At 43.5% G+C, this 23,738-nt stretch overlaps 3 protein-coding genes and 1 long non-coding RNA gene across 5 annotated transcripts in view; all 4 read left to right on the top strand.

Annotated features, from left to right (window-relative positions):
• Window positions 1-4,683, top strand: part of KDM4D (lysine demethylase 4D) — a 31,423-nt gene extending 26,740 nt beyond the window's left edge. For both annotated transcript variants that reach the window (XM_025266972.3, XM_025266973.3), the window contains exons 3-4: window positions 1,722-3,577; window positions 4,295-4,683. In XM_025266972.3, the coding sequence (XP_025122757.3) occupies window positions 2,055-3,557 (1,503 nt within the window). In that variant the 5' untranslated portion in view covers window positions 1,722-2,054 and the 3' untranslated portion in view covers window positions 3,558-3,577; window positions 4,295-4,683. The remainder of the gene's footprint in view (window positions 1-1,721; window positions 3,578-4,294) is intronic.
• A 907-nt stretch (window positions 4,684-5,590) lies between these two features.
• On the top strand, window positions 5,591-6,347 carry LOC102390415 (FUN14 domain-containing protein 1-like). Its single transcript, XM_006080378.3, has one exon. The coding sequence runs from the start codon at window positions 5,633-5,635 to the stop codon at window positions 6,098-6,100; it is 468 nt and encodes a 155-aa protein (XP_006080440.2). The 5' UTR covers window positions 5,591-5,632; the 3' UTR covers window positions 6,101-6,347.
• Window positions 6,348-10,101: 3,754 nt separating this feature from the next.
• On the top strand, window positions 10,102-13,806 carry LOC102390095 (lysine-specific demethylase 4D). Its single transcript, XM_025265960.3, has 2 exons — window positions 10,102-10,378; window positions 11,805-13,806. Exon 2 carries the CDS (start codon window positions 12,100-12,102, stop codon window positions 13,375-13,377), a length of 1,278 nt encoding a protein of 425 aa, XP_025121745.3. The 5' UTR covers window positions 10,102-10,378; window positions 11,805-12,099; the 3' UTR covers window positions 13,378-13,806.
• A 6,308-nt stretch (window positions 13,807-20,114) lies between these two features.
• LOC123329830 lies at window positions 20,115-23,738 on the top strand. Its single transcript, XR_006545424.2, has 2 exons — window positions 20,115-20,489; window positions 22,165-23,738. It is a non-coding gene; the product is annotated as an uncharacterized LOC123329830 (long non-coding RNA).

A 23,738-nucleotide genomic window follows, 5' to 3' on the forward strand; every position in this document is an offset into this window, starting at 1 on the left:
TTTGGGATGTTTCCAGTGTTTCAGTTCAGTTCAGTTCAGTCGCTCAGTCATGTCCGACTCTTTGCAACCCCATGAATTGCAGCACGCCAGGCCTCCCTGTCCATCACCAACTCCCGGAGTTCACTCAAACTCATGTCCGTCGAGTCGGTGATGCCGTCCAGCCATCTCATCCTCTGTCATCCCCTTCTCCTCCTGCCCCCAATCCCTCCCAACATCAGAGTCTTTTCCAATGAGGCAACTCTTCACATGAGGTGGCCAAAGTATTGGAGTTTCAGCTTTAGCATCCGTCCTTCCAATGAACACCCAGGACTGATCTCCTTTAGAATGGACTGGTTGGACCTCCTTGCAGTCCAAGGGACTCTCAAGAGTCTTCTCCAACACCACAGTTCAAAAGCATCAATTCTTCAGTGCTCAGCTTTCTTCAGTCCAACTCTCACATTCATACGTGACTACTGGAAAAACCATAGCCTTGACTAGATGGACCTTTGTTGGCAAAGTAATGTCTCTGCTTTTGAATATGCTGTCTAGGTTGGTCATAACTTTCCTTCCAAGGAGTAAGCGTCTTTTAATTTCATGGCTGCAGTCACCATCTGCAGTGATTTTGGAGCCCCCCAAAATAAAGTCTGACACTGTTTCCCCATCTATTTCCCATGAAGTGATGGGACCGAATGCCATGATCTTCATTTTCTGAATGTTGAGTTTTAAGCCAACTTTTGCACTCTCCACTTTCACTTTCATCAACAGGCTTTTTAGTTCTTCTTCACTTTCTGCCATAAGGGTGGTGTCATCTGCATATCTGAGGTTATTGCTATTTCTCCCGGCAATCTTGATTCTACCTTGTGCTTCTTCCAGCCCAGCGTTTCTCATGATGTACTCTGCATAGAAGTTAAATAAGCAGGGTGACAATATACAGCCTTGAAGTACTCCTTTCCCTATTTGGAACCAGTCTGTTGTTCCATGTCCAGTTCTAACTATTGCTTCTTGACCTGCATACAGATTTCTCAAGAGGCAGCTAACGTGGTCTGGTATTCCCATCTCTTTCAGAATTTTCCACAGCTTATTGTGATCCACACAGTCAAAGGCTTTGGCATAGTCAATAAAGCAGAAATACATGTTTTTCTGGAAGTCTCTTGCTTTTTCGATGATCCAGCTGATGTTGGCAATTTGGTCTCTGGTTCCTCTGCCTTTTTTAAAACCAGCTTGAACATCAGGAAGTTCACGGTTCACATTATTGCTGAAGCTTGGCTTGGAGAATTTTGAGCATTACTTTACTAGCATGTGAGATGAGTGCAACTGTGCGGTAGAGCATTCTTTGGCCTTGCCTTTCTTTGGATTGGAATGAAAACTGACCTTTTTCAGTGTTTAGTTACTAGAATAATGTTTTGAACATTCTTGGACTTGACTTTCAGTGCATAGGCATACACATATCCTAGGCACGTGGTAACAGTTGAATCATAGCAAAAGGGTAAACTCAGTAACATAGTACTGTCCAAATTGTTTTTCAAAGTGAGTGTAATGATTTACATTCTCCTTACTAGAATATAAGAATTTCTGTTGTTCCAAATCAATACCATTTCTTGTATTGCCAGTTTTGTGAAATTTTAGCCTTTATTTGAGCTTGCAATTATATTCCATGATAGTTTATTTGTAGTTCTCTATTAACATTTTCCAAACATTAGTTTTCAACCTTTCTGTATTATATATATATATATATTTTTTAGGTTTTGTTTTCAATACCACCCTGAAGACACTACATTTGAGATATCTGTCCAAGACTGGGTAATTCAATATACCTCAAGAGGACAGAGCCAAAGGTCAACTGAGGAACATCATAGACTTGCAGGCTCAGCCATTAGTCCTGATCAAAGCTTCTGTCCAGACTGGATTCCCCTGGAGAAGCAGCAGGCCTGAGCAGTACCATCAGCTCATTGTATTAAAGTCCACTGGGCATTCCTTCTGACTCACAGATCTTCAAACCGTTTTTGAAAAAGTAACATTTTCCAGCATCCTCACATATCCAGAATATACAGAAAAACTTGGCAGTTTGTTTATTAATGGAAGCTATGAAGCCCAGTTGTGCTCAGAACCCAAGTTGTAGCATAATGATATTTCATCCAACCAAAGAAGAGTTTACTGATTTTGATAAATATATTGCTTACATAGAATCGCAAGGGGCCCACCGAGCAGGCTTGGCTAAGATAGTTCCACCCAAGGAGTGGAAAGCCAGACAGACCTACGACGATATCAATGACATCTTAATAACCGCTCCGCTCCAGCAGGTGGTCTCTGGGAGGGCAGGTGTGTTTACTCAATACCACAGAAAGAAGAAAGCCATGACCGTGGCAGAGTACCGCCACTTAGCAAATACTGAAAAATACCAGACTCCATTCTACTCCGATTTTGAAGAATTGGAGCGAAAATATTGGAAAACCCGCCTCTATGAGTCCCCAATATACGGCGCAGACATCAGTGGCTCTTTATTTGATGAAAACACGAAGCAGTGGAACCTGGGACACCTGGGGACCATCCAGGACCTGCTGGAGCAGGAGTGCGGGGTGGTCATCGAGGGCGTCAACACCCCCTACCTGTACTTCGGCATGTGGAAGACCGCCTTCGCCTGGCACACGGAGGACATGGACCTTTACAGCATCAACTTCCTGCACTTCGGGGAGCCCAAGACCTGGTACGCGGTGCCGCCCGAGCACGGCCGGCGCCTGGAACGCCTGGCCGGCGCGCTCTTCCCGGACAGCTCGAGGGGCTGCGAGGCCTTCCTGCGCCACAAGGCGGCGCTCATCTCGCCCACGGTGCTCCGGGACAACGGCATCCCCTTCGGTCGGATCACGCAGGAGGCGGGCGAGTTCATGGTGACCTTCCCCTACGGCTACCACTCGGGCTTCAACCACGGCTTCAACTGCGCCGAGGCCATCAATTTCGCCACCCCGCGCTGGATCGATTATGGCAAAGTGGCCTCGCAGTGCAGCTGCGGCAAGGCGCAGGTGGCCTTCTCCATGGACGCCTTCGTGCGCATCCTGCAGCCCGAGCGCTATGAGCTGTGGAAGCGCGGGCAGGACCGGGCAGTGGTGAACCACGCCGAGCCCGCGGCGCCGGGCGGCCAGGAGCTGAGAGCCTGGAAGGAGGTGCAAACGCTGGGCCCCAAGTACTTCCCGCCTCGCCGCACCACCCGCCTGCGTCAGCCCGTGTCCTCAAGCGAGGGCACCGACCCCAGAGCCCCTGTGCGGGCCGTGTCCCTGCGCCCCTTGCCTGCCCGGGGTTCCTGCTCGGCCTCCCAGTTTGACTCTGTCGCCAGCAGCAGCTCACGGAAGCCCAGCCAGACCTCTCCGCTGTCGCCAGGTCCGTCGGTGGCCTTGTGCCTCCACCCAATTGGCAGATGTGGTTCTCGTCGTCGCCCTCAGGAAAAAGGCACTCAAGAGCTGACTGCCCCTATCGGAGCTAAGAGGGGCCTCGCCTTAGACCGCAAGGCTCAGAACCCCAAGGCTCAACCCCTGTCTGCAGAGGGACGGATGGACAATCCTGCCCCAACGAGCCCTGGACTCTAGCCTCCTGCTAAGGCCTCCAGGTATGACTGTGGCCCTGTCCCATAACCCAGCCTTTGTACCCCACTGCTCTTGGGTGTGGAGGATCCTCAAGAGTGGTCACATTGACATTTCAGAGGCTTGGGTATTTGCAGGTCATTAATCTTGCATGGGGGCTTTCCAGGTGGCTGGTGGAGAAGGCAATGGCACCCCACTCCAGTACTCTTGCCTGGAAAATCCCATGGATGGAGGAACCTGGTAGGCTGCAGTCCATAGGGTCGCTAAGAGTAGGGCACGACTGAGAGACTTCACTTTCACTTTTCCTTTCATGCATTGGAGAAGGAAATGGCAACCCACTCCAGTGTTCTTGCCTGGAGAATCCCAGGGATGGGGGAGCCTGGTGGGCTACCATCTGTGGGATTGCACAGAGTCGGACACGACTGAAGTGACTTAGCAGCAGGAGCAGCAGTGACACAGAACCCACTTACCAACATAGGAGACCCTGGAGACATGGGTTAGATTCCTAGGTAGGGAAGATGCCTGGGGGAGGGCGTAGCAATCTACTCCAGTATTCTTGCCTGAAAAATCCCATGCATGGAGGAGCCTGGTGGGCTAGGATCCATAGGGTTGCAAAGAGTTGGACATGACCAAAGCAACTGAGCACATGTGTAGTCTGGCATGAGGGTCCCTCCTGTGTTGCCCCTGGAAGTGCTGGGTCCATGGTGCTTACCCAATTCTCCAGTGTTTGTTCTTTCTCCCAGAACCTGGAATCTTCAGACACTGCTAACTCCTGTGTCACCAGCTGAAGCTTCATCCACTGGACACTCTAGTGACCCTGTGAACTAGGTCCTGCTGAGGTCACCAGAGCCGATCTACCTCAGATCCCATCCCGTGGGCCAACTCTGGATACTGCATAGCTTCTGAAGAATCCTGGGTTTTGAGTACTCTACAACTTTTCTCCTTTTCTTCTTCCTACTTCCTTTTCACCCATCCCTTGGTTCTGCCACACAAAGCTCTTTTGACCAATTAGGTCAGCAGAGGCTCAGATAATAATATATAATATTTCTGAGTCTTTAATGTATTGAAAAAGTGTTATTTTCCAGTGTTTGTTTGCAACTATATTAAAGGCAACCAGAAAGTTAACATCTGACTTGATTTCTGGGATTGTTCATTCAATCATTTGAGAGGTGGTAATGCTGGATGGCATCGCTGACTTGATGGATGTGAGTTTGAGTGAACTCCGGGAGTTGGTGATAGACAGGGAGGCCTGGCATGCTGCAATTCATGGGGTCGCAAAGAGTCAGACATGACTGAGTGACTGAACTGAACTGAACTGAGCTGAATGCTTTTATGCACTTTTCTGAATAGTTATATCAAAACATTTAAAGCAAAACTTATTTTTATGAGCTTGTTGCATTGTATGGTGTTGATGAATGAGTTGGGGGTTGATTGTTGGGTTCTGGCTGACTGGCTGGGTTGGGGGATTTGGTCTGCAGCCATATCTTAAGGATGACTTGGTGGAAATCACCTGGGAGATATGAGCCAACATGGGACAAAGAGTGCTGGCTCTCCACTGTCTTCTCGATGTTGTTAGTCTATTTCACATAGTTAAATCATGGATACATCCAAACAAATGAATCCACACATAAATGAACAAGAATTTCAAGTGGGCATATGTTCTATGAAGCAATGAAAGGGGGTGGGATGAGACAGCAGAATGGGTAGTCTGGTTCCAGTGGTCAGGAAATACTTCCTAGAGCAGGAGATCTTTCCCTGTCCCAAATGACAAGAAGGGATGTCCAGAGCTGATTTCCCCTTGGAAGAAACAGCAAGTGTAACAGATGTAACATAGAGCTTGGGGTTGTTGTTTTTGCAGAGATAGAAAGGAAGCTCCTTTGTGTCTGGGGCGTAGAAAGGAGAGAGACAGGGTGTAAGGTATATAGGACCTTGTAGCTCATGATGAGTATTTGAGTTTATTCAACTTGAAATGAGAAGGCTTTGGAAGTTTAAAACAGCACTTGAGGGCTAGAGCGGTTTTTAAAGGAGGGGCGAGAGGCGGGCAGGTTGGGACCGCCTCAGTACAGGCCGCCGGCGGTATCATGGTGACCCGGAACCCCCCTCCCCAAGAATATGAAAGTGATGATGATTCTTACGAAGTGTTGGATTTAACTGAGTATGCCAGACGACATCACTGGTGGAATCGAGTGTTTGGCCACAGTTCCGGACCTATGGTAGAAAAATACTTGGTAGCCACCCAGATTGTAATGGGTGGAGTGAGTGGCTGGTGTGCCGGATTTTTGTTCCAGAAAGTTGGAAAACTTGCAGCAACTGCAGTAGGTGGTGGCTTTCTTCTCCTTCAGATTGCCAGTCACAGTGGCTATGTGCAGATCGACTGGAAGAGAGTGGAAAAAGATGTAAACAAAGCAAAAAGACAGGTTAAAAAACGAGCAAATAAGGCAGCACCTGAAATCAATAACATAATAGAAGAAGCAACAGAATTTGTCAAGCAGAACATTGTGATATGCAGTGGATTTGTGGGAGGCTTTTTGCTAGGCCTTGCATCTTAAGAATATGAATGTTGTATCACAGTGAAGTCACCTCTGAGAAGAGAAGTGGTGGTGACAAGATGGTCTCATCATTACACATTGACAGATTCTCCAGGATGACAAGAAACCACTAGCTGGACAATACCCAACTCACTGCTTAGCATTTTGCCATCTGAAATTTAGCAGACTAGTATCTGCTATAAAATAACCTGTATGGTATGTGGATAATAGTATCCCTGAGCAAAATATGGCTTTCATTATTTTTTAAGAATTTGTGTTTGTTTAAAATTTGCCTATAAAACACTACTATTGGATGTAGATATGGAGGGAAAATGAATTGGTGGATGTATTCCCCAGTAAAATATTATCCTCATTTTATTTAAATAAAATGTTTTCCATTGTGCTTTTTTAGTATGGTGCCAATAATTAAAACTTTGCATTATGGCTTCAACTGTAGGGCTGACATTTTTTTAAAGATATGTTTGCAGTAAACTGAAGAACTGTAACACATTTTGTGGAAGGATTTACAGATAATAGAAAGTGCTGGGTTTTTTTTTTTGCTTAATATCTTTCATAAGAATTATTAAAGATATTAAGCAAAAAAACCCAGCACTTGACATGATACAATTTGCATATTTAAATAACCACATCCGTTGTTCTGTGCACCACATGGGGACAAGAGAAATAGTTAAAACAGGTGAGAGTCACTCAGTCGTGTCCAACTCTTTGCAACTGCATGGACTGGAGCCCACGAGGTTCTTCTGTCTATGGAATTCTCCAGGCAAGAATACTGGAGTGGGTTGCCATTCCCTTCTCCAGGGGATCTTCCTGACCCAGGGATCGAACTCATGTCTCCTGCATTGCAGGTGGATTCTTTACTGTCTGAGCCACCAGAGAAGTCCCCAAACAGGTGAGAGTTGATGGTTATTGACTCAGGCCTTAGTGTTGAAAATGCACAGAAGTGGCCAAACAGAATAAATTTTGAAAACTGGATGCAGAAGGAAACATTTCAGAGATACAAAGCACATCTCTCTTCCCTCCAGCTCTGCCCCCACAGAATTTCCAGAAGACTTTGGAATCTGAAGCACCATGTAAAACAAAAGGGAACAGTCATGAACAAGTAAGGCTTCTTTGAAGTTCTGATTGAGGAATGGCAGAAGCTCACGTCTCATTCCTGTCACCATGCAGCGAGGCAAATTTGTGGTAGCGTATTCTGTGGAAAATTGAGATTGAGAAACTGAACTTGGGGATTCCAGGCACAGTGGAGGATGGCAGTGAAATGCTTGGCTGAAAAGATGATTAAGTCCTGTACTGAGATGGTGGAACCACAGGATGGAAGCTGACGGGAATTACTGGGCAGGTAGCAGCCCTAGAGTTCCCTTGGACCATAATAGTAGATCTTATACGAGCAGGGGGTAACTTTTAGTGACTGAGATGTTGGGGGGTTTTGGTCCTTTAATATAGGTCAGTTGTGGGTATGGTAGTGCAGAGAAATAAAAGAACTCTGAAAAGTCTCTATGAAGACAGTAGCCTGGCTCATATTGCTCTTTTCCATTTTACAAACAGAAGTTCTCCTTGTTATAGTTCAGGAATATCACAGTCTCCTCTCTGGCATATAGATGTCCTGGAGAGCCTAGGATAACAAAATTGAGGGATTGGAAGAAAAAGAAACAAAAGCAGTTTTCATAAAATATTGCTCCCATTGTACTCCTTATGTTTTCACTCGGTTACTTGCATACTTAAAATATTTCCCAGGCTTCCCTGATGACTCAGTGGTAGAGTCTGCTTGATAATGCAGGAGACTTGGGTTCGATTTCTGATCCCGGAAGATCCCACATGCCTTGGAGCAACCGAACCTGTGCCCCACAACTATTGAGTCTGTGCTCTAGAGCCCGGGAATGTCAACTACTGAAGCCCGTGAGCTCTAGATCCTGTACTTAGCAACAAGAGAAGTCAACCCGATGAGAAGCCTGGGCACCACGGCTAGAGAGTAGCCCCCATTTGCCGCAACTACCAGAAAAGCTTGTGTAGCAATGAAGACCCAGCACATGCAAAAATAAATAAGTAAAATAAATAAATCTTAAAAAAAGTGTTATGCTTTTTTAAAGAAAATGAAAAATTTTCCTTACCCAATCAGGACAAGCAGTGTTAAGTATACAGGTTAGCTGTACCAATAAACTGGTTTCTAAATTAGTCTTCTTGTCCTAAGTAGGCATTTCTCCAAAGAAAATATACAAATAGCCAATAGGCATATGAAGATTCTCAACACTGCTAATTATTAGAGAAATGCAAATCAAAACCACAATGACATCACCTCACACCTGTCAGAATGGCCATCTCAAAAAGTATACAAATAAATGCTGCAGTGGAGAAGGAAATAGCAACCCACTCCAGTGTTCTTGCCTGGAGAATCCCAGGGACGGGGGAGCCAGGTGGGCTGCCGTCTATGGGGTCGCACAGAGTCAGACACGACTGAAGCGACTTAGCAGCAGCATATGCTGCAGAGGGTATGGATAAAAGGGCACCTTTTTACACCTTGAGGGGGAAGGTAAATTGGTGCAGCCACTATGGAGAACAGTATGGAGGTATTTTTAAAAAAATAATAGAGCTACCATATGATCCAACATAAAATGGATGGGAATGTGCTAATTTAATTCAGATGACCATTATATCTACCACTGTGGGCAAGAATCCCTTAGAAAAAAATGGAGTAGTCCTCATAGTCAACAGAAGAGTCCAAAATGCAGTACTTGGGTGCAATCTCAGAAACGATAGAATGATCTCTGTTCGTTTCCAAGGCAAACCATTCAATATCATGGTAATCCAAGTCTATGTCCCAACCACTAATGCTAAAGAAGCTTCAGTTGACCAGATCTATGAAGACCTACAAGACCTTCTAGAACTAACACCAAAAATAGATGTCCTTTTTATCATAAGAGATTGGAATGCAGAAGCGGGAAGTTAAGAGATAGCTGGAATAATAGGCAAGTTTGGCCTTGGAGTACAAAATGAAGCAGGGCATTGGCTAACAGAGTTTTGTCAAGAGCACATGCTGGTCATAGCAAACATCCTTTTCAAACAATCCAAGAGATGACTCTACACACGGACATCATCAGATGGTCAATACCAAAATGAGATAATATTCTTTGCAGCCAAAGATGAAGAAGCCCTATATCATTAGTAAAAACAAGACCTGGATCTGACTGTAGCTCATATCATGAGCTCCTATTGCAAAATTCAGGGTTAAATTGAAGTAGGGAAAACCACTAGGCCATACACCTAAATATGACCTAAATCAATTTCCTTATGATTATACAGTGGAGGTGACAAATAGTTTTGAGGGATTAGATCTGGTAGACAGAGTACTTGAGGAACTACGGAAGAAGGTTCATAACATTGTACAAGAGGCAATGACCAAAACCATCCCAAAGAAAAAGAAATGCAAGAAGGCATAGTGGTTGTCTGAGGAGGCTTTACATATAGCTAGGAAAGAGAAGTGAAAGGCAAGGGAGAAAGGGGAAGATATACCCATCTGAATGCAGAGTTCCAGAGAATAGCATGGAGAGAGAGATAGGAAGTTCTTCCTAAATAAACAATGCAAAAAAACAGAGGAAAACAATAGAATCAGAAAAACTAGAGATCTCTTTAATAAAATTGGAGATAGAGAGGAAACATTTATTAATTTCTAGGATGGGCACAATAAAAGACAGAAATGGTAAGGACCTAATAGAAGCAGAAGAGATTAAGAAGTGGAAAGAATACACAGAAGAACATACAAGAAAGGTCTTAAAGGCCTGGATAACCATGATGGTATGGTGAGCTGATATGAATTTGTCGTGTTCACTCAGTCATGTCCAGCTCTTTGCGACCCTATGGACTGTAGCCCCCCAGGCTCCTCTGTCCATGGGATTTCCCAGGCAAGAATACTGGGGTGGGTTGCCATTGCCTTCTCCAAGGGATCTTCCCAACCCAGGGAATCAAACCCCAGTCTCCCGCACTGCAGGCAGATTCTTTACCATCCAAGCCACCAGGGAAGTGCCACTCTTGTAATTTTCAACCTCTCAGTTATCTGTTGATTGGTTTAAAAATCAAAAGGGCACAGACTACCTGGGCTGACCAATCAGAGCCCTCATCCCATGATTACTGTTGATTGGTCCTGATCAAATTATACCTTTGCCTAGGTATAAAGCCAGAGCCATCAGGACATTGGTCTGCATTTGGAGACCAGCTGCTGAGAGAACACTGTCTCTGTGAATCCTTGAATAGCTCCAGTTGGAATCAGGATTTTGTTGATCAGAGGTATGTCATTTTATTTCTATTTGTGCTTATAAGCAAAAGAGGTAATTTTTCTATTACAAGTTTTTTAAAGTTACTATATATATGTATATATACATATATAGAGAGAGTGAGAGAGAGAGAGATACACTGGGATATCATTTCCTTGTGTTTTTATTATTAAACTATTTTCTGACAAATGGAGCTAATTTTTTTCTTAATTTTTTTTTTTTTTTGGTAAAAATCACAAAAATTTTCGGGGAAAAGTACTTCATTTAGTTAACTGGGATCCAATGGAAATAAGATGGTTTCTAGAATTGGGTAAGGAGTAAGTCGATTAGAAGGAACTTGAAAAATGTGTGGGATCAAATTAAAGACTTTGATTGGATATGAGGATATTAGAATTAGGGTGGTGCTGACTGAGCTGAAACTGAGGTGGGACAGATAGAGCCAGGCTTTGAACACAACCTTTTTTATTTAGACGCTGAATTCTTCAAGGAAACCATTTTCTGGGTTGTAGTGTTTCCTCATTTGGAATTAAGGTTTTAGATTAGCAGAAGGCAAGCACTTTTTTTTTGATGTTTGTCCTTTAAAATACAAAGATGAAAAAGACATTTTATATTAGAAAACAACTTTTTCCCCTTGGTAAAATTCTCATTTTATGCATTTTAAGTACAAGGATTAAATGCATAAGATTTTGACTTCTTCTTTGGAGGCATCTATTTGTTATTAAAGGAATTGAAACCTTTTTAATATTTCACTTCATAATTGATGTTAATTTGTATATGGGATCTATAGATATTGTATGCTAATCAGTGTTCAGAAACTTAGTTGATCCATATATTTCTAATAATCTGTTTGTGAATGCAATTTAATAATTGTACTTTAGTTGGAATGTTTCAGATGTTTACCCTTTAAGGATAATAATACTTGTTAGGAATGTGCACATTGGTATCTGTACTTTATTTCTTTCTCTGCCTTATTTCACTTGGAATAATACCCTCCATGTCAACCAATGCTATTGCGAATGGAAAAATTTCATTCTTGTTTATCACTGAGTAGTATTCCACCAAATATCTATATCACATCTTCTGTATTCATTCAACCATGGATGGACACTATGGTTGTTTGCATATCTTGGCTATTGTGAGTAATGCCTCAAGGAACCTAGGAGGGCAGATATTATTTTGATATTCTGTTTTTATTTCATTTGGATATATACCCAGAAATGAGATTGCTGGATTATATAATAGTTCTATTTAAAATTTTAAAGAACCTCTCTACAGTTTTCCATAGTATGTACCATAACTGCACCAATTTACATTCCTGTTTACAAAGTATATTTTTGCCCTTAAATTCAAATTTTGAAATTAAGATTGCTATAAAATTTTGCGTTAAATCAGTTCCTTTTGTCATCTACTCATCTTCAGATATTCTGTATTTTCTTTAGGTTTGGCTTTGAAACTTCCATGAAGACACTTTTTGCCACAGTGAGCTGAGAAACTGCCAGGCACTCAAGCCTGTGAATCCAGGGAAGCCTCCTAGGCATTTACATCTCCAACCAAAGAAAGTAACAGAGCTGCAGACTGAGGCAGGACTTGGTTCAGGGAGCCTTCCTCTCTGGGAAACACCCTCTTTCCTTTGGCTATAGAATAAAGCATAGGGAAGAGGTTACTCCCTAATACTCTCAGGTACCCACAGCATACCTAAGACCCCGAGAGGCCACTGCTGATTATACTGCAGCCATGCAGGCTAAGCACCTTGGTTCCCAGAACCCAAGTTGTAAGATCATGACCTTCCACCCAACCATGGAAGAATATGCGGATTTCAACAAATACATTGCTTACATAGAATCGCAAGGGGCCCACCGAGCAGGCTTGGCTAAGATAGTTCCACCCAAGGAATGGAAAGCCAGACAGACCTACGACGATATTGATGATATCTTAATAGCCGCTCCGCTCCAGCAGGTGGTCTCTGGGAGGGCAGGTGTGTTTACTCAATACCACAAAAAGAAGAAAGCCATGACCGTGGCAGAGTACCGCCACTTAGCAAATACTGAAAAATACCAGACTCCGTTCTACTCCGATTTTGAGGAATTGGAGCGAAAATATTGGAAAACCCGCCTCTTTGAGTCCCCAATATACGGCGCGGATATCAGTGGCTCTTTATTTGATGAAAACACGAAGCAGTGGAACCTGGGACACCTGGGGACCATCCAGGACCTGCTGGAGCAGGAGTGCGGGGTGGTCATCGAGGGCGTCAACACCCCCTACCTGTACTTCGGCATGTGGAAGACCGCCTTCGCCTGGCACACGGAGGACATGGACCTTTACAGCATCAACTTCCTGCACTTCGGGGAGCCCAAGACCTGGTACGCGGTGCCGCCCGAGCACGGCCGGCGCCTGGAACTCCTGGCCGGCGCGCTCTTCCCGGATAGCGCGCGGGGCTGCGAGGCCTTCCTGCGCCACAAGGCGGCGCTCATCTCGCCCACGGTGCTCCGGGACAACGGCATCCCCTTCGGTCGGGTCACGCAGGAGGCGGGCGAGTTCATGGTGACCTTCCCCTACGGCTACCACTCGGGCTTCAACCACGGCTTCAACTGCGCCGAGGCCATCAATTTCGCCACCCCGCGCTGGATCGATTATGGCAAAGTGGCCTCGCAGTGCAGCTGCGGCGAGGCGCAGGTGGCCTTCTCCATGGACGCCTTCGTGCGCATCCTGCAGCCCGAGCGCTATGAGCTGTGGAAGCGCGGGCAGGACCGGGCAGTGGTGAACCACGCCGAGCCCGCGGCGCCGGGCGGCCAGGGGCTGAGTGCCTGGAGGGAGGTGCACTCGCCCTGGGGAACCCGGCTCGCCTGCAACTCCCAGGAGCCGCGCCAGACCCCGCCGCGGAAGCCAGGTCCATCTCCAGATCACCACCCAACTGGCAGATGTGTTTCTCGTCGTCGTCCTCGGAAAAGGGGTACTCCAGAGCTGACTGTCCGACCCGGGCGAAGAGGAGCCTCTCCAAAGACTCAGATATGAGACGCAGCCCTGCCCTGCAGAGGGACCCTGGATGGAACAACCCAGCCGGTGGGCTCCAACGTCTTGCTAAGGCCTCCGAGTATGACTGCTCTTAGGAGAAGCCTTTGTACCCCACTGTTCTTGGGTGTGGAGATCCTCAAGACTGGTCAACACTTATATTTCAGAGCTTTGGGTATTAGCAGGTCATCAGTCTTGCAGGAGGGTCCCTCCTGTGTTGCTCCTGGAAGTATACTGGGTATTTTGAGTCTTTGATGTATTGGAAAAGTGTTCTCTGCCAGTATTTGTTCGCAACTATATTAAAGGTAACTAGGATGTTAACATCTGACTTGATTTCTGGTGTTGTTCAATCATTTGGGAGGTGTTTAGGCACTTTTCTGAATTACTGTATCAAAACATTTTAAGTAAAAGTTATTTTTATGAGCTTGTTGCGTTGTGTGGTGTTGATGAATAAGTTTGGGGTTGATTGTTGGGTTCAGGCTGACTGGATGGGTTGGGTGATTTGATTTGCAGCCATATATTAAGGATGAGGACTTGGTGGAAATCACCTGGTACTTGTCTGACCCAAGTTGCTAGGAGAGATGAACCAACATAGGATAAAAAACCATCATCTGAAAATCTTCTAACTCTCCCCTGCCTTTTCAATGCTGTGTGTCTATTTCACATGGTTAAGTCATGGATACATCCCAGTAAATGAATCCACACATAAATGAACAAGACAATTTCAAGTGGGCATACATTCTGTGCAGCAATGAAAGTCTAGTTCGAGTGGTAAGGAAATACTTCCTAGAGCAGGAGACATTTCCCAGTCCCAAATGACAAGAAGGGAGATCCAGAGCTGATTTCCACTTGGAAGAAACAGCGGTGTAACAGACTTACCATAGAGCTTGGTATTGTTTTTGCAGGATAGAAAATTATCAGACACTCCTTTGTATCTGGGGCAGACAAAGGGGGAGGCAGGATCTGGGGTATGTAGGACCTTGTAGCTCATGTCAAGTATTTGAGTTTGTTTAAATTGAAATGAGAAGTCATTGGAAGTTTAAAACAGCACTTGACATGATACCATTTCTCCATTTAAATAATCACCTTCGTTGTTCTGTGGACCATGTTAGGGACAGGAAAATGTAGTTGTGGGTGTATGAATGCTCAGTCATGTCCAACTCTTTGCCACTCTGTGGGTTGGAGTCTTCCAGGATTTTCTGTCCATGGGATTTTCCAAGCAAGAATACTGGAGCAGGTCTCCTGCATTGGCAAGTGGATGCTTTACCACTGAGACACCTGGGAAGTCCAGAATGTAGTTAGAACATCTAAATAGTATAGGTGATAGTTGATGTTTACTCAGTTAGGCCCTAATTATGAAAATGTGCAGAAGTGGTCAGAATCATTCCTGGAAATTTAAAATGATAGTTTGGATGCAGAAGGAAACATTTCAGAGATACAAACCACAGCTCTCTTCCCTCCCACTCTGCCCCAGAGAATTTCAGTAAGACTTTGGATTTGAAGCACCATGTAAAACTAAAGGCTGGAGTCCTGAAAAAGTAAGGCTTGTTTGAAACTCTGAGGAGTAGCAAAAGCCCATAGGGCTTCCTCAGTGGCTCAGCGGTAAAGAATAAGCCTGCAATGCAGGAGACGCGGGTTTGATTCCCAGAGGAGGGCATGGTGACCCACTCCAGTATTCTTGCCTGGAGAATCCCATGGACAGAGAAGCCTGGTGGGCTATAGTCCATGGGGTTGCAAAGAGTTGGGCATGACTGAAGTGACTGAGCACGCATGCACAAAAGCCCATGTTTCATTCTTATCAACATGCAGCTAGGCAACTTTGTGGTCGCGTGTTCTGTGGAAAATTGAAGTTGAGAGAGTGAATTCATGGACCCGGGCACAGTGGAGGATGGTAGTAAGATGCTTGGCTGACAAGATGATTAAGGCTTGTTTTGAGATGGTGGAACCACAGGATGGATGAAGACTGGGATTACTTGGAAGACAGCAGTCCTAGAAAGCAGCAGGACCAGAGTAGATCTTTATGAGCAGGGAGTAAACTTTCATGCGATAAGTAACTGCAATATTGAGGGATTTTGGTCCTTTAATGTAGGAAAGTTTTGGCTACAGTACTGCAGAGTAATAAGGGACTCTGAAAAGTCTCTATGAGCCTGGTTCATATTGCTATTTTAAACTTTAGAAGCTGAAATTCTCCTTGCTATATTTCAGGAATATTATGATCTCTTCCCCTGTAGATGCATATCCTGGAAAACCTAAGCTAACAAAATTGGGAGTTTTGAAGGAAAAGAAACAAAAGTGATTTTCAGAAAATATTGCTCCCATTGTACTCCTTATGTTTTTCACTCACTTTCATACTTAAAAGAAAATTTTCCCTGCCCAATGAAGACAAGAAATATAAAAAATACAGTTTAGTTTTACCAATATACTGGTTCCTAAATTGGTCTTCCTGACCTAAGTAGACATTTCTCCAAAGAAGACATACAAATGGCCAACAGGCACAAGAAAAGATGCTCAACATTTCTATTTATTAGAGAAATGCAAATCAAAACTACAACGAGATCACTTCACACCTGTCAGAATGGACATCATCAAAATATCTACAAATAATAAATGCTGGAGAGAGTGTAACCCTCTTACATGTTTGGTGGGCATGTAAAGTGCTTCAGCCACTATGGAGAACAGTATGGAAGTTCCTTAAAAAAACAAGAATAGAACTACCACATGATCCAGCAATCCCACTCTTAAACATACATCCAGAAAAGAGAAAAACTAATTGGAAAAGATGCATGTACCGCAGTGTTTATAGTAGCACTATTTATAATAGCCAAGATAGGGCTTCCCTCATGGCTCAGCTGGTAAAGAATCTGCCTGCAATGCAGGAGACCTGGGTTCGATCCCTAGGCTGGGAAGATCCCCTGGAGGAGGGCATGGCAACCCACTCCAGTATTCTGGCCTGGAAAATTTCCATGGACAGAGGAACCTTTCAGGCTGCAGTCCATGGGGTTGCAAAGAATCTGACACAACTGAGTGACTAAGCACAGAAGACAGGGAAACAATCAAGTTCCCATCAACAGATGAAAGGTTAAAGAAGTGGTGTATGTATAGACATATATATACACATAATGGAATATTACTCAGCCAAGAAAGAATGAAGTACTGTCACTTGCAATAACATGGATGGACCTAGAGAATATCATATTAAGTGAACACACAAAGAAAGGCAAATATATCACATATGTAATATAAAAAACAATACAAGTGAATCTATATACAAAACAGAAACAGACTCAGGGAAAACGAACTTGTGGCTGGTAGAGTGGAAAAGGAGCAGGAGAGGGATGGATTAGGGGTACAGGGTCAAAGATATACACAACTGTACATAAAATAGATAAGCAACAAGGATTTACTGCATGGTACCTGGAACTGTTGGAGAAGGCGATGGCACCCCACTCCAGCACTCTTGCCTGGAAAATCCCATGGACGGAGGAGCCTGGTGGGCTTCAGTCCATGGGGTCGTAGGAGTCGGACACGACCGAGCGACTTCACTTTCACTTTCCACTTTCATGCATTGGAGAAGGAAATGGCCACCCACTCCAGTGTTCTTGCCTGGAGAATCCCAGGGACAGGGGAACCTGGTGGGCTGCTGTCTATGGGGTCGCACAGAGTCGGACACGACTGAATCGACTTAGCAGCAGCAGCAGCAGCACCTGGAACTGTACTGCAGAATCCACCTGCAATGCAGGACACTCAGAGCTGTGGGTTCGATCCCTGGATTGGGAAGATGCCCTGGAGAAGGGCATGGCAACCCCCTCCAGTATTCTTGCCTGGAGAATCCTATGGACAGAGGAGCCTGACAGGCTACAGTCCATAGGGTCACAAAAAGTTGGGCATGACTGATGCAACTGAGCATTCACACACAGGGAACTATATTCAATATCTTGAAATAACATGAAGAAAACCTGAAAAAAACACATATAACATTCACTTTGCTGTACATGTGAGTCTAACACAACACTGCACATCAGCTATTACATTTAAATTTAAAAAATTAATCTTGAAAGGATCAGGAGCTGGGAGTGGTAATGAATGGGACTCATCAAGTGATTCTATTCAAAATTCTGTTTTACTTCATGTGGATGGACACACTCAATTTGGACACTCTCAATCTGGACTGCTCTTCTCAGGACAAGATGCCCATAGCCAGCTGTTTCTCCATGTCCAAGAGGTTTTTGCTAAACTTAATCTTGGAAAAACAAGACCACTGACAATGAAAATTATATACAAGCAAGAATAGAACCACCTTTGTTCTCATTGCCATGATCTCTTTTAGGCTCCTCTCCACTCCTGGAGAAGGCAATGGCATTCCACTCCAGTACTCTTGCCTGGAAAATCCCATGGACGGAGGAGCCTGGTAGGCTGCAGTCCATGGGGTCGTGAAGAGTCAGACACAACTGAGCGACTTCCCTTTCACTTTTCACTTTCATGCATTGGAGAAGGAAATGGCAACCCGCTCCAGTGCTCTTGCCTGGAGAATCCCAGGGACGGGGGAGCCTGGTGGGCTGGTGTCTATGGGGTCGCATGGAGTCGGACACGACTGGAGAGACTCAGCAGCAGCAGCAGCCACTTCTGAGAAATAACAACCACGAGTTCAGTGTATATTCATCAAATGTTTAACAGACATCTAGGACATCAAAAGCAGTATGTTTCACATGGTTTTGTCAATGTATCCTCACCATCACCTCTTTAAACCGTCAGTGTTGCAGGGACTTCTCCGGTTGTTCAGTGGTTAAGAATCTGCCTTGTAATGCAGGGAACATGGGATCAGTCCCTGGTCTGGAAGGATCCCACATGCCACGGGGCAACTAAGCCCATGCGCCACAACTGCTGAAACCTGCCCGATGAGAAGCCTGCACGGGGCAGTGAAGAGTAAAAACTAGAGAAAGCCCATGTGGCAGTGAAGACCCCGTGCAGCCAAAAATACTAAACAAATATTTTTAAAAGTCAATATTACAGTTACAAGGCCCAAATTATTATATATAGATCCTAGTCAGTTCAATAGAGTCAACTAGATTGGTTTAATTTTTTAAATTTTATTCATGGTGCTGCTGATAGACAGGATGATAATTTCTAAAGCTTTGTGAATTCAGACAATGCTTTTTACACAACAGCTTTGTACCTAGGATTACTGGTTTGCATTCATGCTCATTTTGAACTTTCTAGGAAAAGCCAGATTACCCTCCAGTTTCCATCACTGTTGACAGTACAGGAGGGTCCTGGTTTCTCCATCTCTTGACCCACATTCTACACTGTCAGACCTAATCTAAATGGGCAACAGATAGCATTTCATTGCTTTCCCCTGACTACTAGTGATACTGCACACCTCGTGTTGATTGGCCATTTGGATTTCCTCTGTTGTGAATGACCTAAGGCTCTGTCCAATTTTTTCTTGGATTGACTATATTTTGTTGTTGCTATGTAAGACATATGTGATATTTAGGATACTAATTCATTGTCAGTTTCATGTATGATGAAAAACTTCTAGAATGTAATTTCTTTTAATTTTTTTACATCATTTTGTCAGGGTTCTTCAGATTAGTAAAACTGATATGAGATGCATACAGCTCTTATTAGAGGAATGTGTTTACCCAGTACGAGACATCCCCTGATCTGTCAGATGGATCATCTGCAACAGGCCGTACCAGGAATATGACCTGGGTCTGGGTTCAAAAGCTTGGGGACCAGGAGTGCCCATGTCAAGTGTCCCACAGCAGGCAAATGGATGTGTCTGCTCAGCAGAGAGAGCAAACTTGCCTTTCTTCTGCTCTGTTCTATTCAGGCTCTCTGTGGTTTACATGGTCCCATCTGTTGATGAAGGCAATCTTTACTCAGTCTACTGCTGCAAATGCTAAGCTCTTCCTGGGACAGCCAGGTGGACACAGCAGAAGTGATGCTTTACCAGTAATCTGGGCATCTGGGTTGACGTCCTTTAGGATTGACTGGTTTGATCTCTTTGCTGTCCAAAGAGATTCTCAGGAGTCTTCTCCAGCACCATAATTTGAAAGCATCAATTCTCTGGGGCTCAGCCTTGTTTATGGTCCAACTCTGACATCTGTACATGACTACTGGAAAAGTCATAGCTTTGATTATATGGACCTTTGTTCGCAAAGTAATATCTCTGCTTTTTAGTACACTGTCTCTAGCCCCTACCCTGGCACTTCCCTGGTAGCTCAGACAGTAAAGAATCTGCCTGCAATGCGGAAGACCCAGGTTTGATTCCTGGGTAAGGAAGATCCATCCCCTGAAGAAGGGAATGGCTACCCACTCCAGTATTCTTGCCTGGAGAATTCCACAGACAGAGGAGCCTGACAGGCTGCAGTCTATGGGGTCACAAAGAGATGGACAAGACTGAGTGACTAACACTTTCACTTTTTTCTTCTAGATTTGTCAAAGCTTTTCTTCCAAGGAGCAAGTATCTTTTAATTTCATGGCTGCAGTCACCATCTGCAGTGATTTTGAAGCCCAAGAAAATTAAATCTGTCACTGCTTCCATTTTTCCCTCATCTATTTGCCATGAAGTGATGGGACAGGATGCCAAGATCTTAGTTTTTAGAATGTTGAGTTTCAAGTCAGCTTTTTCCCTTTCCCTTTTCATCCTCATCAAGAGGCCCTTTTATTCCTCTTTGCTTTCTTGCATTAGAGTAGTACTATCTACACATCTGAGGTTGTTGATACATCTCCCAGCAATCTGGATTCCAGCTTGTGATGAGTCATCAGGTAAGACTAACTATAAGGTACTCTTCAGTTGCTGCTAGACAAATTGCTAATTTCTTTTTGGCTATTTCTTAGGATATTTGCTTGGTTTGACTTTTAACCAAGTTTCTTTGTTCCTGGCAAGATTGGTTTAAAAATCAAAAAGGGACAGAAAAAAGTGTTGACCAATCAGAGCCCTAATCACATAATTACTGTTGATTGCTGCTGATCAAATTATACTGTTTCCCAGGTATAAAGCTAGAGCCATCAGGACATGGGCCTGCATTTGGAGTCCGGTTGCCAGGAGAACAGTGTCTCTCTGGGTCCTTGTATAGCTGCAGTTGGAATCAGGATTTTGTTGATAGAAGGTAGGTCCCTTTACTTGTGTTATTTGTGCTTCTGAGGGAAGGAGTTATTTTCTTACCACAAGTTTTAAAAAGCAACTTTTGTTATGCACATACACACACATAGACGGAAAGAGAAAATTATACACTGGGATATTGTTTCCTTGAGTTTTATTTTTAAACAATTTTCCAACTTGTGGAGTTTATTTTCCTCTTAATATTTTCCTAGTAAATTGCAAAGATTTTCAGGAAAAAAAAAAACACCTGATTTGTTGATCCAATGGGAATAAGAGGGTTTCTAGAACTGGGAAAGGGGTGAGTCAATTGGAAGAGACTTGAAAAACATGTGGCTTCCCTGGTTCAGATGGTAAAGAATCCTCCTGCACTGAAGGAGACCTGGGTTCGATCCTTGTGTCAGGAAGATCCCCTGGAGAAGGGAATGGCAACCCACTCCAGTATCCTTGCCTGGAGAATTCCTTGGACAGAGGAGCCTGGAAGGCTACTGTCTATGGTTTTGCAAAGAGTCAGACACAACTGAATTGACTAACACTTTCTGAAAAACATGTGTGATCAGATTAGAGATTGGATATAAGGGTATTAGAATTAGGGTGGTGCTGATTGAATTGAAATTGGAGTGAGGCATATAGAATTCAGCATGTTTCATTTAAAGGTTGAATCCTTCAAGGAAAACATTTTCTGCATTGTAGTGTAACATCATTTGGAATTAAGATTTTAGACTAGACGAAAGCAAGAACTTTTTTGACTATCTTTTTTTCCTTTGAGGAATAAAGATGGAAAAGATGACATTTTATATCAGAAGGCAACTTTTTTCCCGGATAAAATTCGCATCTATTTATGCATTTAAAGTACAAGTATTAAATGCATGTAATTTTTAGATTTCTTCATTAGAATTATGCATTTCTATTATTAAAGGGATTGAAATCTTTTTACTGTTTCACTTTATAATTGATTATTAACTGGTGTATATGATCTATAGATTTTGAATGCTAATCAGTATCTAGAAACTTGGTTGAACTTTTTATTTCTAATAATTTGTCTAACAAAGCAAATTACTGATTAGATTTTAATTAGAATGTTTCAAATGTCTACCCATTAAGGATAATGCTAGTTAAGAATGTATAAACTTGTGTTCTGTACCTTTTTTGCCTGCTTTTGTTTACATAGGCACTCTTTCTATTCATGGTAGATTTTTGCTGCATCCCCTAATTTACCATAATAAGATTTGCGATTTGCTTGTACTTTTCTATTTATTCTTCACCTTCATGGTTTTACACTTTTAATGGTCTATGAATTGCTTTTTGGTTTCAGTCATCTATTTCTATTGGGTGTATGTTTTCTTTTGCAAATGTTTCAGCTTATATCTTTGTTTTCCTTTCCCTAATTTCTTTCAGGTTAAACCATCCCATTTCTTGAATTGAGTGTTTAACTCATTTATTTTCAGACTTGCTTAATTTCCTTTTAGTTCAGTTAAATATTTCTCTTTTTCTGTCTTATGATTTGCCCTAATTTATTATTTTTAATTTTCAGCTTTATTACTCTATAATTGACATATAAAATTGTAAAATATCGAGATTTGATTGTGGTGATTTGATGTACATTATGAAAGGATTACCCCCGGCATCTAGTTAACACAACTACCTCATATATTTCATTTTTGTTTTTTGGCTGTACCACACAGCCTGTGGGATCTCAGTACTCTGACCCAGGTGTGGATCTCATCAGTGTCCTCGGGAAGAGGGACCCAGGGAAGCGACTGTCCTGGCCCGGGTTAGGAGGAGCGTCTCATCAAACACGGCGCACACATCTCTGGAACTCGAAGCTGAGTTTCTGTTTGCTGACGCCCCTTCGATGGACAGCCCTGCCCTGCTGAGCCCTCGGCTCCAGCATCCTGCTAATGCTTCCGGATGCTGCTGTGCTCCTGATCTTCAACCCTTGGGTCCCCCTTTGGATCCTGGAAATCCAATGCACCCCGGCCCGTGCCTGCGATCGCTGGAGGGTATTGCAGCCGGTGACCTTTACGGCGCCCCCTTGATTCCTCCCAACGTCAGTGAGACTCTGACCGCGTTCCCCAGAGACGCTGCTAGGACCTGCAGGGCCCCCATAAACTTGGGTGAGGTGGTAAGGTTGGACCACTCTTATGCCTCTAAGAGTCTGGCACCAGCTGCAGAGACCAGAGTCTCCAGCACCTTTGACTATGATCCCCTGGGGCTAAAGCTAGAGGCACTTGCATCTCTTGAGTCCTGTGACGAGCTCTCCACCAATGGATGGTCTTCAATCTGTGAGCCCATGACTACTGAAGAATTTGCCAAATGTGACTCTCGGGGATTTTTTTTTAACTCTGTGTCTGTCTGCTTAGTCGCTCAGTCCTGTCCATCTCTTTATGACCTCATGGACTGTAGCTCACCAGGCTCCTCTGTCCATGGAATTCTCCAGGAAAGGATACTGGAGTGGGTTGCTATTCCTTTCTCCAATGGATGTTCCTGACCCAGGAATTGAACCCAGGTCTCCTCCATTACAGACAGATTCTTTACTGTCTGAACCACCAGGGAAGCCCTTTGTAACTGTATTGATATTTGTTAAAGCTGTTATCCCAATGTATATCCACAAAACAAAGAAAGGTAAAATCCTTAAAATATATTTTTAAATCCAGCATTATCTCCTAAAGGAAAGTGACCTTTCAACAACTAGTCCACTCTTTTGCCTAGTATAACTTCTTTATTTATACTCCTTTCTGCCTACATTTTTTATTTTGTACAGCTTCTTGGTGCTTTCTGCTAGACTGAATGCTGCCAAGTTTGAATTGTATTTTGCATAAGTAAACTCTTCAATTTTTTAATATGCCTCAGTTTATCTTTCAACAATCTAAAGCAGAGTAATCCAGAAAAGTTAAAAGTAAATGAATCAACAAAATTATACTAAGAAAAATACAAACAGAAAGCAGAAGTCATGAATCTTAGTGTCAGAGAAAATAGAATTGACTCTCAAAGGTATATGAAAGGGCTCTAAAGGCTACATCTCACCATAAATGTATAACAGTCATGAATGCCCAGGCAACTTTGATAAAGTTTAAATTATAGAAAATCAAACAAGTTGGAAGAAACATTAAAAATAGGAGAATTTAAATTACTTAATGTGATATTTTGATTTATACTATGAAATATATGTTTGGTCCTCATTTCAATTTCTGATTGATAGCTCCTAAAACCCTTGGAATTTCCGAAGTAAATAAAGTTACATTTTATGATTTTGTTA

Source organism: Bubalus bubalis, chromosome 16 (genome assembly GCF_019923935.1).
Source record: "Bubalus bubalis isolate 160015118507 breed Murrah chromosome 16, NDDB_SH_1, whole genome shotgun sequence".
Taxonomy (NCBI): Eukaryota; Metazoa; Chordata; class Mammalia; order Artiodactyla; family Bovidae; genus Bubalus; species Bubalus bubalis.

Excerpts from the sequence above, each read along its gene's own strand:
- LOC102390415 (XM_006080378.3), top strand. The coding sequence starts at position 5,633 with ATGGTGACCCGGAACCCCCCTCCCCAAGAATATGAAAGTGATGATGAT.
- LOC102390095 (XM_025265960.3), top strand. The coding sequence starts at position 12,100 with ATGCAGGCTAAGCACCTTGGTTCCCAGAACCCAAGTTGTAAGATCATG.